This window comes from Lytechinus pictus, chromosome 1 (genome assembly GCF_037042905.1).
Source record: "Lytechinus pictus isolate F3 Inbred chromosome 1, Lp3.0, whole genome shotgun sequence".
NCBI lineage: Eukaryota > Metazoa > Echinodermata > Echinoidea > Temnopleuroida > Toxopneustidae > Lytechinus > Lytechinus pictus.
The window spans coordinates 10,078,685-10,093,926 of record NC_087245.1 but is presented as its reverse complement, the minus strand read 5'-3'; the positions used below and the strand labels follow the sequence as shown (position 1 = coordinate 10,093,926).

The 15,242-nt window shown below is 34.0% G+C and overlaps 1 protein-coding gene across 34 annotated transcripts in view; it reads left to right on the top strand.

Moving 5' to 3' along the window:
- LOC129257144 (titin homolog) overlaps positions 1-15,211 on the top strand; it is a 59,611-nt gene extending 44,400 nt beyond the window's left edge. For 26 of the 34 annotated variants that reach the window (XM_064095797.1, XM_064095822.1, XM_064095790.1 and 23 more), the window contains 9 exons: positions 178-330; positions 925-1,125; positions 1,695-1,772; positions 3,887-4,197; positions 4,975-5,004; positions 8,776-8,880; positions 9,788-9,999; positions 10,600-10,772; positions 11,318-15,211. In XM_064095797.1, the coding sequence (XP_063951867.1) occupies positions 178-330; positions 925-1,125; positions 1,695-1,772; positions 3,887-4,197; positions 4,975-5,004; positions 8,776-8,880; positions 9,788-9,999; positions 10,600-10,772; positions 11,318-11,736 (1,682 nt within the window). In that variant the 3' untranslated portion in view covers positions 11,737-15,211. The remainder of the gene's footprint in view (positions 1-177; positions 331-924; positions 1,126-1,694; positions 1,773-3,886; positions 4,198-4,974; positions 5,005-8,775; positions 8,881-9,787; positions 10,000-10,599; positions 10,773-11,317) is intronic. The other 8 variants (XM_064095769.1, XM_064095766.1, XM_064095763.1 and 5 more) reach the window with 2 other exon arrangements.
- Positions 15,212-15,242: the final 31 nt, after the last annotated feature.

The following is a 15,242-nucleotide window of genomic DNA, read 5'->3' as shown; positions in this document are numbered from 1 at the left end:
AGGGGATAGAATATATTTAACAGGTACTGCAGGTGTCTGAATGATGAACTTTCATTCCATCCTGAGCAAAAAGAAAATGGTTATAACTCAAATATTTGGGAAAGAGTTGTCTCTCACAGCATGACCTGGGTTAGCAAACAAACCACATTCATACATGATATGATTGTTTATCATTAGGTTCTAAATCTGCTGAAAGTAAGAAAAGAGATGCTGCTGGAGATGGTGCACAAGACAATGGTCCCTTGGGTTTTGGTGTCACCAATCTCGGCGTGGCAGAGAAGAAAGATGCGGAGAAGTCTACTCTGGTTGTAAGAGCTCCTCCTGAACCAGGTGAGCTCAGCACCATGTATCATCCTTCCTATCAATATCTTTTCATCTTCTACTTTCCTTTGATTTCTGTGTTTCTGTTGTTCTACTATAAATATCTGCATGCATATATGGATGTACGAGTCAGGCCTCCAACCCCCTTGTTTACCCAACACACACAGATGCCTTTTTACCAGAAAATTGACAATATTCACTGACAAAGTACCTATTTTTTAAAGCATTAATTCCCTCTTCATTTTTCTCTCTCTTTAGATTTATACGTGGTTACACTACAACACTTTCTTATTGATTATTTAAAATTTGCCTCTTAGAGAACTCTGAAGAAAACATGTTATTTTCTCTGAATGACAAACTTTATATGAGATATCTGTACCCCATCCTTTATTAAATATTAGATCCCACCCTGCATACAATTCTATTTTTTCAACATCTTAACAATGTCAATTTCTATCTGAAACTGTATATATCTGTATATATCTATCCTTAAAGATTCCAACTTTTGTTATGTTTTTACTCGCTCACCTCTTCTCATCAGTATGTCTCTCTTTCATTTGATATATACACCTCAAACTTCATTCTACTTCTTCCCCTCTAAAGAGAAACCAGCAGATGACTTTGATGCCAAGCTGAATGACGAACTTGCCAAAATAGTCCAGGAGACAGGACTCCTGGATCAGAGTAGTTCCAAGTCCAAGAAGGGGAGCATGAGTACCAAGACCAGTACCAAGAGCTCCAAGAGTTCTAAGAGCAAGAAGTCTAAGGATGCAGAAGAGGATGACAAGGATGCCTTTATTGTTGGTAAGGTTTCAAAGAATTCACAAGGCTTTATATAAAATAACTAATTATTCTACTTTATGTTGCTTTATGCAAGGAAGAGAAATTTATAAATCCTGTCCTGCTTTCATCTCAGCTGAGGAAAATGAGGACCGGGTAGATATTCATTCTTTGAAACATAGTGTACGTAACAGCTGCACTGCTAAATCCTGGGAGACGTTTCAGTATCGACTTCTAAAAGTTGGCACTATAAACACGTTTTTTTTTTCATGATATATATTACTGGTGCATACCCATATATGGCCTCTGGAATTTTATACAATTATCTCCATCAAGCTTACATTTTCATCGATATGACATTGTAGTTTTTCAGGGAGGGTAATATATAACAGTATCATTTCTAATAAAAATTGAACTGTATTGTTCTGACCCAAATCTCAATATGTAGGCCTTTTTAGAAATTCAAAAGGTTCAAGGTACTAATAAGTGAATAAAGTGAATTACTAAAATACAGACTGTGGTTACACATATGTTCTGTGATGATTTTCATTAATTGTATTTCTTCTTCCTATTTTGTCTGATGTTTGCTTTAGGTGTGCCAAAGGAGAGTAAAACTGACATTCTTCTGTACAAGCCTATGACACCGGAACCTCCAAAGGAACAACCAAAACGTGAGTGGTGGTTTGTGTTTGATAAAGAAACATGTTTATTGATACATTTAATTGATACATTTACCAACATGACTCGTATATGATTAAACAACATTAGTTACAAAAATACTTTTATTTTTCCATTTCTCATGTTTTTTAATGTGTTATTTTACTCTTTGTCTTACTGGTTTTGGCATTCCTGGCATCATCATAGAAATTTATATCTATAGAGTGAAAACTTGGTGGTAAGGAAATGTTGAAGAAAACTTCCCTGTCAAATGAACATTATTTTCATTCACATGGTTTAAGTTCCACAGTATTAACTGAAAACTGTTGTAGAGTTGCAATCAAACACAACTTCAAAAATAAAATCAACTTGATTGTCAGTCTTTTTAGACCACCGCACACCTTAATAATAGTCCGCGACCCGATTTTTGTCTCGCCTGCATAGCAGAGCGAGACTATAGGCGCCGCTTTTCCGACCGCGGCGGCGGTGTCAACATCAAATCTTAACCTAAGGTTAAGTTTTTGAAATGTCATCATAACTTAGAAAATGTATGGACCTAGTTCATGAAACTTGGACATAAGGTTAATCAAGTATTAGTGAACATCCTGCACCAGTTTCAGGTCACATGACCAAGGTCAAAGGTCATTTAGGGTCAATGAACTTTGGTCAAGTTAGGGGTATTTTTTTAATTACTATCATAACTTTGAAAATTTATGGATCTAGTTCATGATACTTGGACATAAGGTTAATCAAGTATTAGTGAACATCCTTCCTGAGTTTCAGGTCACATGACCAAGGTCAAAGGTCATTTAGGGTCAATGAACTTTGGCCAAGTTGGGGGTATTTGTTGAATTACCTTCATAACTTTTAAAATTTATGGATCTAGTTCATGAAACTTGGACATTAGGTTAATCAAGTACCACTGAATATTCTGTGCAAGTTTCAGGTCACATGACCATGGTCAATGGTCATTTAAGGTCAATGAACTTTTGCCGTGTTGGGGGTCTTTGTTAAATTACCATCCTAACTCTGAAGTTTATGGATCTATTTCATAAAACTTGGGATATAAGAGTAATCAAGTATCACTGAACATCCCCTGTGAGTTTCAGGTCACAAAACCAAGGTCAAAGGTCAGTTAAGGTCAATAAACGTAGGCCATGTTGGGGTAATTGTTGAATTGCCATCATAACTTTGAAAGTTTATTGATAGAGTGCATGAAATGTGGACATGGGTGTAGTTGACAAGTCTTAAGTCACCGTTCAAATGTCATCTATGGTCAATGAACGTGGTATTATGTCATTATATGAATGGTGTTTTTGTGAATGATTATTTTATAGTAGTTTTCAAAGTTAGCACTGCTGCTATATTAAATCCACTTGTTGAATAAAACGTAGAAGAATTTGATGCTAATATTGAGACATGGAATATCTTACTGTGTTATGTTCTAAATCATACGAATACCTTTGTTCAAATCTGTGACTATGCTATCACAGAATAAGAGCGAATTTAATATCTAGTCGTAGTGGTGTCATAGCAATCATAGATTTGCTACGATTTGAAACTTATATGTCCTTTACCCCAATATACAGGCTTGCAATCATCCAAAATTGTTATGTTAGTATTCTAACAGTTTATTCAAAGCTCAAATAAAAAGATAGTTTTCATTCACATTTTCAGAAAATGAGCAAAATGTGATTTGTTCTAAAATCGGATCGTGGACCAGTCATAAGGTGTGCGATGGCCTTTAGATGTGTATATTGAGAACTGGCTCTTGATTTGTTTAGTTTTCTTTAAAAAATCTTTTAATAATGATAATGATAATATATGATTTGCATAGCACACATATCGACCTTGCTAGGTGCTCAATTACCCGGCTATGCTAGTCTACCGATTCCGGTGCGTACAGCTTTTTTAGGAATTACTTCCTCAAAATGCAACTCCTACTGCAACACGCCCATGATAAAACTAGCATAATTTGAAATGAAATTTAAAAACTTGAAGAAAAATTGGACTGAAGCATATTTAGTCAGAAAACAATGTTTTGAAAAATTAATATAGTTAGCTGTTCAAAAATCTATCTTTCTCTGCCTTTCTCCACTCACTATTTCTTAAAATAATCAATTTGTAGCTCCACCAAAGGAGAAGAAAAAGATTCAGAAAAAGACCAAGAAACCAGCTGCTAAGCAAGAGAAGCCCAAGAAAACAAAAAAAACTGCCAAAGACGAAACAAAGAGTCCTAATACTGACAAAACTGAAGACAAGGAGGCCAAACTGAAAGCAGAGAAGGAGAGGCAAGAAGAAGAAGAGAGAAAGAAGAAGGAAGAAGAGGAAAAAGCCGCAAAGGAGGCAGCGGAGAAGAATGAAGATGAAGCTGAAGAAGAGGAGGAGGATGAGGGGAGGGCATCTCCAGAATCTCCAGAGTTTATCTTTGTCCAGGATGTAAGTCATCTTCATTTTGTTCATAAAATCTTGTGTGAATATTCATATTCATCTCCTCATTCATTTTTTTGATCTTTTGATTTGATGCCATTCTGCCTTACATCCATCCCCAAATTGGTATCCATGTTATAACTTGAAAATGGTGGATGAATTTTGATAACTTGTCAGGTGTAGGTACGTAACACTCAAGTACGGGTCCATTTGTAATTGCTAGTCTGTATGTCAAAGGTCACAGCTCATTGAATATGTATATTGGTTTGTGCATGATGAGCGGAACATCCATAATCCATATCCTAAGCACACATGATTTGTATTGTTTGGGATTTTTCCCCCAACATTATATTATACTGTTGTTTATATATATCAGATATCATTTTATGTTTGTTGGTTTCATTCAGTTTCATGTTATGCAAGGCCATTTACATATTTGATCAAAATAATTGTTCATAACCTGTTGGAATTTGATGAAAAATGAGAGAGAAAGCCAGAGAGTGGGAGTGGTAGAGAGAAGAGGGCTATAAAGTAAGGATGTTAGAGGGAGAGAGAATAGGAAAGATAGAGAATTGTAAACATAATGAGATTGGTACAGGTTGAGAGATCTGGGGATTGTGTAAAAAAAATCACTTCACAGTATAAATAATTAATTTCTCATGCCATATTTTCATATGATATATTCATGTTCATCTATTATTCAATGCATTTACATGCAAACAAGTCTTCATTTTCACCGAGGCATTTGGCTCTTCATTTCCATCCCACCCACTTGCTTTCATACAGGAATTCTCTGATTCAGAAGAAGAGGAAAGGGTATGTATTTCATGTTGCTCAGTCATATCTGCAATATCAGTAGTTTATTACAACTCTTTAGGGGGAGGTGCATATCAATGACGTGTGTACTGTTAGTTTCTAGTCTCCATGGCTATTGAAGAGACTCCCTGAAGTTCAGATGATTTTAGCCTGAAAACTACTAAAACTCAATATTTCATTGATTTTTCACTTGAGTATTCCATTCAATAGTGATAGAAGATAATGAATATTTAATGAATTTCCCCAGATTTATTTCCCCAAACAATGAATATTATGTTGTTGGCTCTAGTTCTATGTTTAAAAATTGATCATATAATTCACTTGATGTGTTTGATGATTCGAAAAAAAATAATGTAATCGTGTTCTCTATGTTAATGTTTGCATGTATAGTATATTTAGGAAGTCCTGCATGACCTTTATTATTGCCTGTGGTGAAATAAGTACAATTGTCCTTGATCGTTCAAATTTAAAAACTCTAAATACATGCTGCATGTTCACTTTTATTCACATTCACTTCTTTCAAAGTACAAATAGAAATGATTGGAAAGCTGAATGAAACCAAATTTTAGTTATATTATTTTTCATTATTATTGTAGTCTCTCCTGAATCTATTTTGAAATATTAGTGATGAAACTTGTTATGGTTTCATGTTTATAGCGTTCTGTTAGTGTGGGGATGCACATTTGTGCTTCATTATGTTGCAATATCACCTGTTTTAATAAGCTTTAATCTCTGAAAGAGATGATATTAATTTGTATAAAAATTGTAAACCCTTTATTCACAAGGTTATTGAGTGTGAATCAGAATGAAATGTTAACCCAACTTTGGCTAATTATTATTATATACTCAGTCATCCATGGTAGTATTGATAAGTAATCTTACTAGGCAGTATATTGGATGTGTTATAAAGGCAACACCAGTAAGATCCTGGAATACAGTTTCTATCCACAACCAATCAACTGAATCAAATCAGATTTATGCTACTTTTGTGCTCACTGTCTGGCTTTTGCAAGCACAATTTATCTGGTTGCTATGGAAATGTGATAAGTGTTAGGCAACTGAGCCAAAGGTTCATGTGTAATTCATAACAATACACAGTTGTCTCACTTTTTATTTCATACATATTTTCAACAAAGCACACTTCCAGGAACAATTTTTGTTCAGTCATGGTTCAGAGGATTGCTTTACCGGTACTTTTGAGATTGCTTCAAGCATTTGGTCATTCTAGGAAAGTTCTGTAAAAAGGATTTTCAAATATGTACATGGGAATTTGCCAAAGTTGGGTTAACTTGTATCTTTACTCTTCATACAGTAATAATTCAATTCCTAGCATTTTGATAGTAAACTCACTTTGTAGTGATCTTGTTGTGATGTTTCATAGCTTCATCAAATTCAATGAGTTATGTTTATTTGTAATTTAGTTTTAGAGTGTTATAACTAGTTACAAAATCCTTTTTTTTTGTAGAAATACCAAACACTGTTGGTCATAAAGGTGGTAAAACTAACAGTTTTCTTTAGTATTTGAAAGGCTACATCAGGCATGATATTCTCCCGATTAAAATCAGAATTCGGATTTTTTGAAATATTTTTGAAATATTTTTTTTATCACAAGAAATCCTTTGCCCAAGAACATTATCATAATGGTTTTTTTTACTGCGTTTTAAAGTCAAATGATAAAACTATCATGCAGACTCACCTTGAAAAAAATGATTTCTTCACAATGCAAGAGCTTGTAACCCCGACCAGGGCACCTCGAACTTCGTTGATGACTTAGCGACCCTTGGCTATTCATTTACAGATTTTTTTTTTGAGAGGGGAATATCATGCCTGGGCTACACATAGATAAATATGGTTAATTATGATCACTGAGGTAACATTACCACATTAAAAAAATTGAATTATATTTAGATTCTATGCTGCAGGGTGCAGAAGCCTATTTTGTCTCCTTCTGTAATATCACATTGTAAAGAAGATTGCATTTTTACCTGCAATAATATTTGGTATAACAGTAGAGATGGTCCCTGGATGATTCCTCGATCAACAACAGCAATACATGAAGGAATGGTAGCACTGCAACAGGATGACTAAAATCAAATAATGTATTCATTAAGATTTGGCTAGAGGTAGCACAGAAGGCATGATCCTGCAACAAGGATGAGAGCCATTTCATCCTTGACTGAAAGGATGGGAACAAAACAATTGTTTTATAGTAGCTGAATGACTATATCCATGTGAATACTCAGGTTGATGTGGCTTTCAGGGTTGATGTTAGCGATTGGTGCTATAGTGGATTGAGATGGGAGCCCCAATGCCTCCAGTGCCTTCCTTGTAGGTAATGAAGTGTTTGACATGCTTTTTGGAGAGCATTTCATCAACATATTTTATCTGATAAAACATCTGACCAGTTCTTGTTGTAAGAAATCTGCCAGATGCAATGCCCATGTTAAAGTAAAGTTATGCAACATCTGTTTTCAAATCAAAGTGAGATTATAATATTGTCTTTTTAAGGGGTAGAGGGATATTCCACACTTATGACCAACAGTACAGGTTGAATTAGGTAGTTAATATATGCTACTCTCTAGAGCACTCATTGGTGTATACCACCAAAGTTGATTTGTATTATTGCTTTTAAATTATGTTATATTTTGTGTTATAGTAGTACTGCATGCAATTTTGCACTAGACATTAGAGTAGATTTTTCAATCTTCACACACAAATCAGAGTTCATGCACTTTTTTAACAATCATCTAATTAGTGTTTGTCACATACATCACACTTCCAGCAATCACTTTTCATATTCACTTTATGTGTGTGTGCAGCAAAATGAGTAGTGTAAATTGATGTTGTTGAATTAGATTTCAAACTCATGGATGTTTAGAAGTCCTTGCACGTTTGAATAATAACATCATATCATTACTATCTTAATCTTATCTTCAACATCCTACTGCATTCATTTCATCGGATTAATAAATTGAAAAATAATGTGGTGAGTTGAAATTATAGAACAAGTATTGTAGTTGAAGTTCTCAGTTTAAACTCTGGACTGTTCTTATTGATTCAGTCCAGTAGAAAACTTTTTTTTATTCTTAAGACAGTTTTTGAATCAAAAATAAATATGGATTTGTAAATGATTTTCAACCACTACACTAAAGTATAAGGAGTGAAATAGTATATAAATGGAAAAGAAAGTCTGATTCTTTAATTTAATCATTCTCACTACTTCTAAATACATTCCTCGTATGATGTTTTTTATTATCATTTTATTGCATCTTCATAATAATTGTTTTCAATTTCAATTAACCATTCAAAGCACTTTTCAAGAAAAACTTGCGCACTTGTCAGTCAACCAAAGAGTATTCCAGCAAAATCTCAATTTCCCATCATGCATCATGACTCAATTTCATTCATTTTATTAATCATTCATTCCATAAATGTTCGAATCAAACTTATTGAAACATACTTGCACATCTCATCACGAATATCATAAACCTCACTTCCTCTACACTGATCAAATACTGTAAAGAATGAAACATTTGATGTATTTATTTGAGGCTTTGTAGATTTTCCTGAATTATTCCAATTAATGATTCAATGTATTTATCATCAGAAATAGAATACTCCAAAATACATTTCATAGGCATACCACTACATGAAAGGATGGCCCTTGCCCTTGAAATATACATGTATATGTATTTTCTTTTTCTTTTCCCAGACTATGTAAGTAATCATTTTAATTTACTCATTTTTTTTTGGATAAAATAAAATAAACAGCCTGTGTCACTTCCTCCTGAACTTCCTGTTGATGAAATAAAGTTGGAGCCCTCAGTGTCTGCTGCCCCCAGCGAAGATTACTCTGAGATGACAGATTTTACAGAGGTAAGTAGAAGTAGGAATAAGATCTTGTTTTATAACTTATTGAATAAAGACGGACTGCTGGATTTAGCTGTGTTACACTGCTACCACCACTTAATATTCTCGTGTTTACCTTAATATTCCAATTTAAAAAATAGATTTCTTTAAAATTCTGGTGTATTTTGGGATAATCTGCCAACCAACAGCTTGTCCTGTAGCTTTAGCCTTGTATACCTCATTTTTAAAAAGATTTCAAATTTTGGTATGAAGATATCTCTTGGTATAACCTACACATCTATTTTTTTTTACTTGTGCACCCATACTTTCCAAGAATGGCTAAAAGCATTTCCATTTATTTAAATGAAGATAAAAGAGCACTATTGATTAAATGCCTTGCTCATTGTCATAAGTGACATGGCCAGGATCAAGCCCCAGACTTTAATGTGTCTATTCAGATGCCTTAGACCACTCGGCCATGGCACCTCCGCACATCTATGGGCCCTTCCTTTTGATGATACTACAATTTATAGGGTCAAAGATCATATTATTGGTGATGGTTTGTGTTGTGCTCTGTAGGTCATTTACTCAAATGATTGCTTCCAAAATTCAGATGCAGGTATAACCTGGTATGATACATGCAAACTGTTTGATGATGTTTCCACGTGTGGTGGCTCTTACATTAAGAGTTAGTGTGTATTTGTCTTGTTGGGAGTGTGTTTCAATCAAATACATCATAGAAGAGATGAAGCATTTTTAGTTCGTTCATTATAAAATCAATCTACTTTCATTGGGGCTGTGCCATTCATAACTCTTAGCCTAATGGCTTTGTGCAACAGATGGAATTGTCTTGAGTATATCATTGGTATACATCACTCAGAAGTATTATTTACATTCTAATTAATACCTCTGTTTACTCACATTTCTAATCTAGGACTCGACCAGTCAAGGACCAAACAGCATCTCTCGTTCCCAAGCCAAGGCTTTCAAACGAGCAGCTGAGGCTGAGAAAAGGAAAGCAGCTGTTGAGAAGAAGAGACGAGAGAGGGAAGAGGCTAAGAAGAGAGCCCAAGATGAAGCAGAGAGAGCAGAACGAATCAAGCTGGAATATGAAGAGGAGAAGAGAAGGAAAGAGGCAGAAGCACTGTAAGAATTGCTAGTTAACCCATCGACTACTGAAATCCGCATTTCCTCATGATCTGCACATGCTTTGTAATATAGAAAAAAGTTACACTTTTATTAACATTAGTTACAACAGTTACTGAGGATAAATTCTCTCCTTTCACTGAGAAGATTCACTGTGGAGCACCCAGATAATTACAAAGTTTCATACTCTTTGACTTTACCAAAGAAATATCGTATTCAAGCTGATTTTCTCACTTGCTGAGAATTTCCCAATGTGAAGCTTTGAATTATGTACATTGGAAAGTTAGAAAATTGACACATTGAAGAAGAAAAAAAATACAGAGGGAAAGAGGAGAAGAAATACTTTTCATGTAATATAGGTCATATGAAAGAAGGCTTCTGATTTTTTCAGATTTGCTCCTCTTGCCATTGCACATTTTGTTATATTCGTTGTTCAACCATGATTGTTGGATAGATCAACAAATCTTGCACATTTTGTTTTATGTATAATATTTAGGTGCAAACAAAGTATTAGAATTACCATTGTAAGAACATCAGCATGCACTACCTTTGTAACATAACAATCATTTACCTTTTTTTCAATTTGTCATGATTTTAAAGGGAGAGAGCAGCCAATGCAGCAGAAGAAAGAGAGAGGCTGGCTCGCCAGGAAGAAGAACGGAAACGACAAGCTGCCATAGCAGCAGAGAGAGAGCGTCGTCAACAAGCAGAGTATAAACGCAAGATGGAGGAAATGGCTCGAAAGAAACGTGAAGAGGACATGAAAAGAAAAGGTAATATTTTTCATGATTCCTGGATGGATATTTTTCCTTTGAAATGTAAAATATTTAATTATTCATTTATTATTATCTTTAAGATCGTGAGAAAGCGATATACTGTCCTCCATAAATATTTGTCAACCAATGTTTACATCTGGACATGACCAGTTATACCATTTCAACTGTAATGAGTTGCCCAAGGATGGTCTGGTCTTAGCTTGTTTTCTGTTTTTCATCAACTTGAGGCATTTTTGTTGTCTGAAACATAAATTCTCTATATTTTATTACTTATAAAGAGATGTTAGATTAATCGCACCATCTGTAGAAATTTATGTTATTTCATTTTGACTTTATCATAATGCAGTTCTGGATATAATCTTTTCATATTGATGTCTTTAAGACTGCTCAACAGTTGCTTTCCAGAATATGCCCAATGCAAGCAAATGTTCTCTTCCTGCATTGGCAAGGTCTCATTGTAGTTTCTTACATAATTTAAAATTGAGACTAAAAAAGTCTGGACAACTTAAGCATTATTTGTATTTCAACTTTCTTTCATTTAGCTGAAGAAGAACAGCGAAGGAAAGAAGAGGAAGAGCGAAAGCGGATCGAGGCTGAGATGCTAGCAGCGATGGAGGAAGCAGAGCGTCTTGAGTTTGAGAAGCGCCGAAAGGCTGAAGAACTTGAGGCGGCCAGGATCGCAGAGGAAGAGCGCATCAAACGTGAGATCGAGGAAAAGATCGCAGAGGAGAAGGCACGGCTGCTGGCCATAGAGCTTGCTAAGAGACAGAAGGAGGTTGAAGCCAGGCTGGCATTTAACAAGGAGCTGCACTCAGAAGCTAATGTCTTTGCTCATTCTCAGGATATGACCAGGGCATTCACCTGGTCTTACTTTGAGCTTCTGGAACACCTTGGGATAGAGATCCCAGATTCACTCAAAGAGCATTACAAGGAGATAGCAGAGAGTAAAGATGATGGGTAAAGGGCTATGCAAAGCTTCAACAAAGCATTGACATTTTTATTTCTGCAGGGTTCCTTTTACTTTTTTAAAGTAAGAATGATCAGAGGAGCATAAAAACATAATATTGCTAAATGGAGAGTGGTCAGTGGATGTGTCACAACCAAGTTACAGAATTTGCTAATTTGAGAGTTACTCATCCCTACCGATCTTATATATTACCCATGATTCATTTTAATGATGGGTTTTCACCACTAGCTGCCTCATGTAATGTTCTGCTTTCATACAATGTGGGGTTTAAGTTCTGATTGCTCATTTCAGCTTAGGATTTTTATTAGACTTCCAACATTTTAGCAATTTTGTTTTCAGAAAGATAACAGTTTCTACAAAATGTTGAATTTAGTGGCTTGAATTCAACAAGAATATGGGGTACATTACATGGCTCTAGTACAGGTGGAGATTTTCAATTCTGCCTTCAGTGGAGAAACGATTTAGTCTTTCTCTCAGTGAGGGATAGAGATGTGCCTCTATTTTTTTTACTTACATTTAATTATATATACTTATAACACCACCTTTTCCTTACAAGCGTAAATGTAAGGTATCAAAATGTTGATTTCAGTCTTTTATTACAACCTAAGTACGGTTTCAAACAAACAATCCTGACACCATACATGTATGCATAACTTAGAGCCAGTGGCTAGTATTCATGTCACCACAGCCACCCATTATAGCAGATATACAGACTACTTGAAATTGTTTACAATTGGTTGTCATGGTGATGATTGACTGTGATATCACACCCCTTTACTTCATGGCATGGTTAATGCCAAAATTTCCACTCAAACAGACATTCCAAGTAACTACCATTATTGCCTTGTAAAAGTGACACAAAATATTTTACTTTTTTTATTCAGGTTTCTCTTTCAACGATTCATTTTCACTGACGTTTTAAGCTATTGATCACCGCTAAAAGTATAGCCATTTTTTTGTTGAACAAATATTTTGCTACGAGAGTATCCATGTCAATGCTTGGAAAATAGGGGCATTTAATTTCAACAAACAAAAGCGTCTTTGTTGATTTTATATTTTGCTGAAATAATGGAATTTATTATTTGCTTTGCCACAATTATTGTTTATGCCATTGTAAGTAACTCTTAGCATGTAGGGTTATATTTTCCACACATGTATTGCTTTCTCTGATCAACAGTGGGTTGATAATTCAAATGAGAATTTTTTAATGATTTTTTTATACAGATTCAAAAATTTTGAGTATATCCTCATTTTTATTTGATGGTGTTTTAGGTAAGGTTGGGGGACAAAAACGAAACATTTCACGAGGTATATTTAGTTTATTCATATTCAAGTGTGATGTGTATTTGTATCTAAAAAAAATGGGGGATTTTGCTTTCATGTAGATTTATTTCAATGACTAGATAATATGTCAAAGATGCTGTCCAAATATCAGTTCTCTAGCTCAAGAAATAAAGCAACCATGTCAAAGGTTAACATTAATCCTTTTGTTACAGTTGTGAAGGAAGCCACGTTTACTTTCCTAAACATTTAATTTCTCAGATTCTAGGTTCGTTGCTCCAGCAGTATGGTATAAACTATAGATGGTATAAACTATAGTATGGTATAAACTAAAGTATGGTATAAACTATAAATGAATTATCTTGTCTTGTTGTAATGATAGTATTGTATTTATTATTTTCACATGTTTTCAGCTCTGACGATATCCATGAAATCCTTGATTTTGATTGGTTGAGAAGTTTACTCAGAGAGAATGAAAACTCAAGCTTCATCAAATGGTATCCAATACTTAATCACATTCCAAATAGGTAAAGAGACCTGTTGATGAACAATGAATTTTTGAGACATTCCTCTTGAACGTTCAAATTATAATCTGTACATATTCTGATCATATACAAGGGCTGTATGATATTTCATAATAGGGCATTCAGATATCACCAGCTACAATATAAAAATATTACTTTAATTTTACCTATTCAAAGAAGATGGAGGAAATTTTGTCTGAAAACTATTGAAGCCTCTTCTTTACATATCATAAACCTATTTTTGTATTCATTGAAATATCATGGTATATCATGCAGCCCTGTAAAGTGAACACAATATCAATATTTTTTATGTTGATTATATAATTGAATGTAAATATATATCATATTCATATCTTATTGAATGTAGGAAGATCCTTTATATGAAGTATTTGTCTTTGTATTGGGTTGGGCTATTTCTATGCAGTTAAGTATTTAGAATCTATGCAGCAAAATATATACAATGTACATTGCGACTTCAAAACTCTTTAACTGTTGATAATAGATTCTGAGGAACTATATATATTTTTCAATACGAAAATAGGAAGTCATACTAATATATCCTAGAGCTTTCATAATATAAAATGCCTTAAATTTATATTATTTTCAGTCTGTTTTTGCTTTGTAGGATGGTAGAGTACATGTAGTTCTACTTCTCAAACATAGCAGCAAGACTGGACCTTGTATGTCAACAATGTTGCTAAATTATTTGTGGTGTTGATGACTGAAAAATTTAAGTGATGTCCAATCTAAATCCGAATGTTCAATCTAAAAAAAAAATTAAGCGGATACCATCATGATCATCTTGGAGATAAGATAGTGTTTTGGCATCCTTGTTTTTTTTTCACTCTTCTGAACATGAATGCTTTGTGAGAGACAAGGATATGTCGCCCTGGGAATATTGTATAATTCTAGACTAATAATGTAAACTCAATGTGAATAGTGCAAATTGTAGTTAGAATGACTGTGCAATATGAATTACTGTTTAATAGGGATTCAAAATTAGAATCTGATCTTTAAATTTAATCTCGACATAATATGATTCGTAAGTAAGCGTAAGTGCTCTATAGGCAAGTTTATTTATCATTTATCATAAAATATGTTTGGAGAATAGATAACATGTATTTGTGATGACTATATATGTATTCCACTCATGCCTTGATTGAAGTGTGTCATATTCACAGGTTACTAGTATTCAGATGATTATATTCTATTTTTTTAAGGATTGGTGTTTATTTTGGTGATGTTAGGCCATCTATAATGCACAAAAGTCAATTGAGTGTTCTTTGGCTTTCAAAGCAATTCTTATAAAATAAAATATCATAGGAAGTATTATATTCATGCAGTGTCCCTAGAAGTTTTTCAAGTTTTTGAAAAAAAATGAAATAAAAGTAACGGATCAGATTTTTATTCCAATTCCTATCATATTTGAGGTTATGTAAATAGATGTTTTATTCTTATTTCAAATATTGTGTACTTTTTTGTTTTTATTACAACTTAATACAACTTTTTTCCCCAATGTTTTTTAAGCAATTGTACAGTGCAGATACATTGTTGTCTACATCACCAGAATGACACCAATCCTAAGTCTGTGCTTTCTTTAGAAGTTCTATCCGTCCTTTTGAAATGATGAAAGTGTGTATAGAAATAAATCAAATATTATCCTATTTACATATATCTTAGTTTTATTTCTTTGTT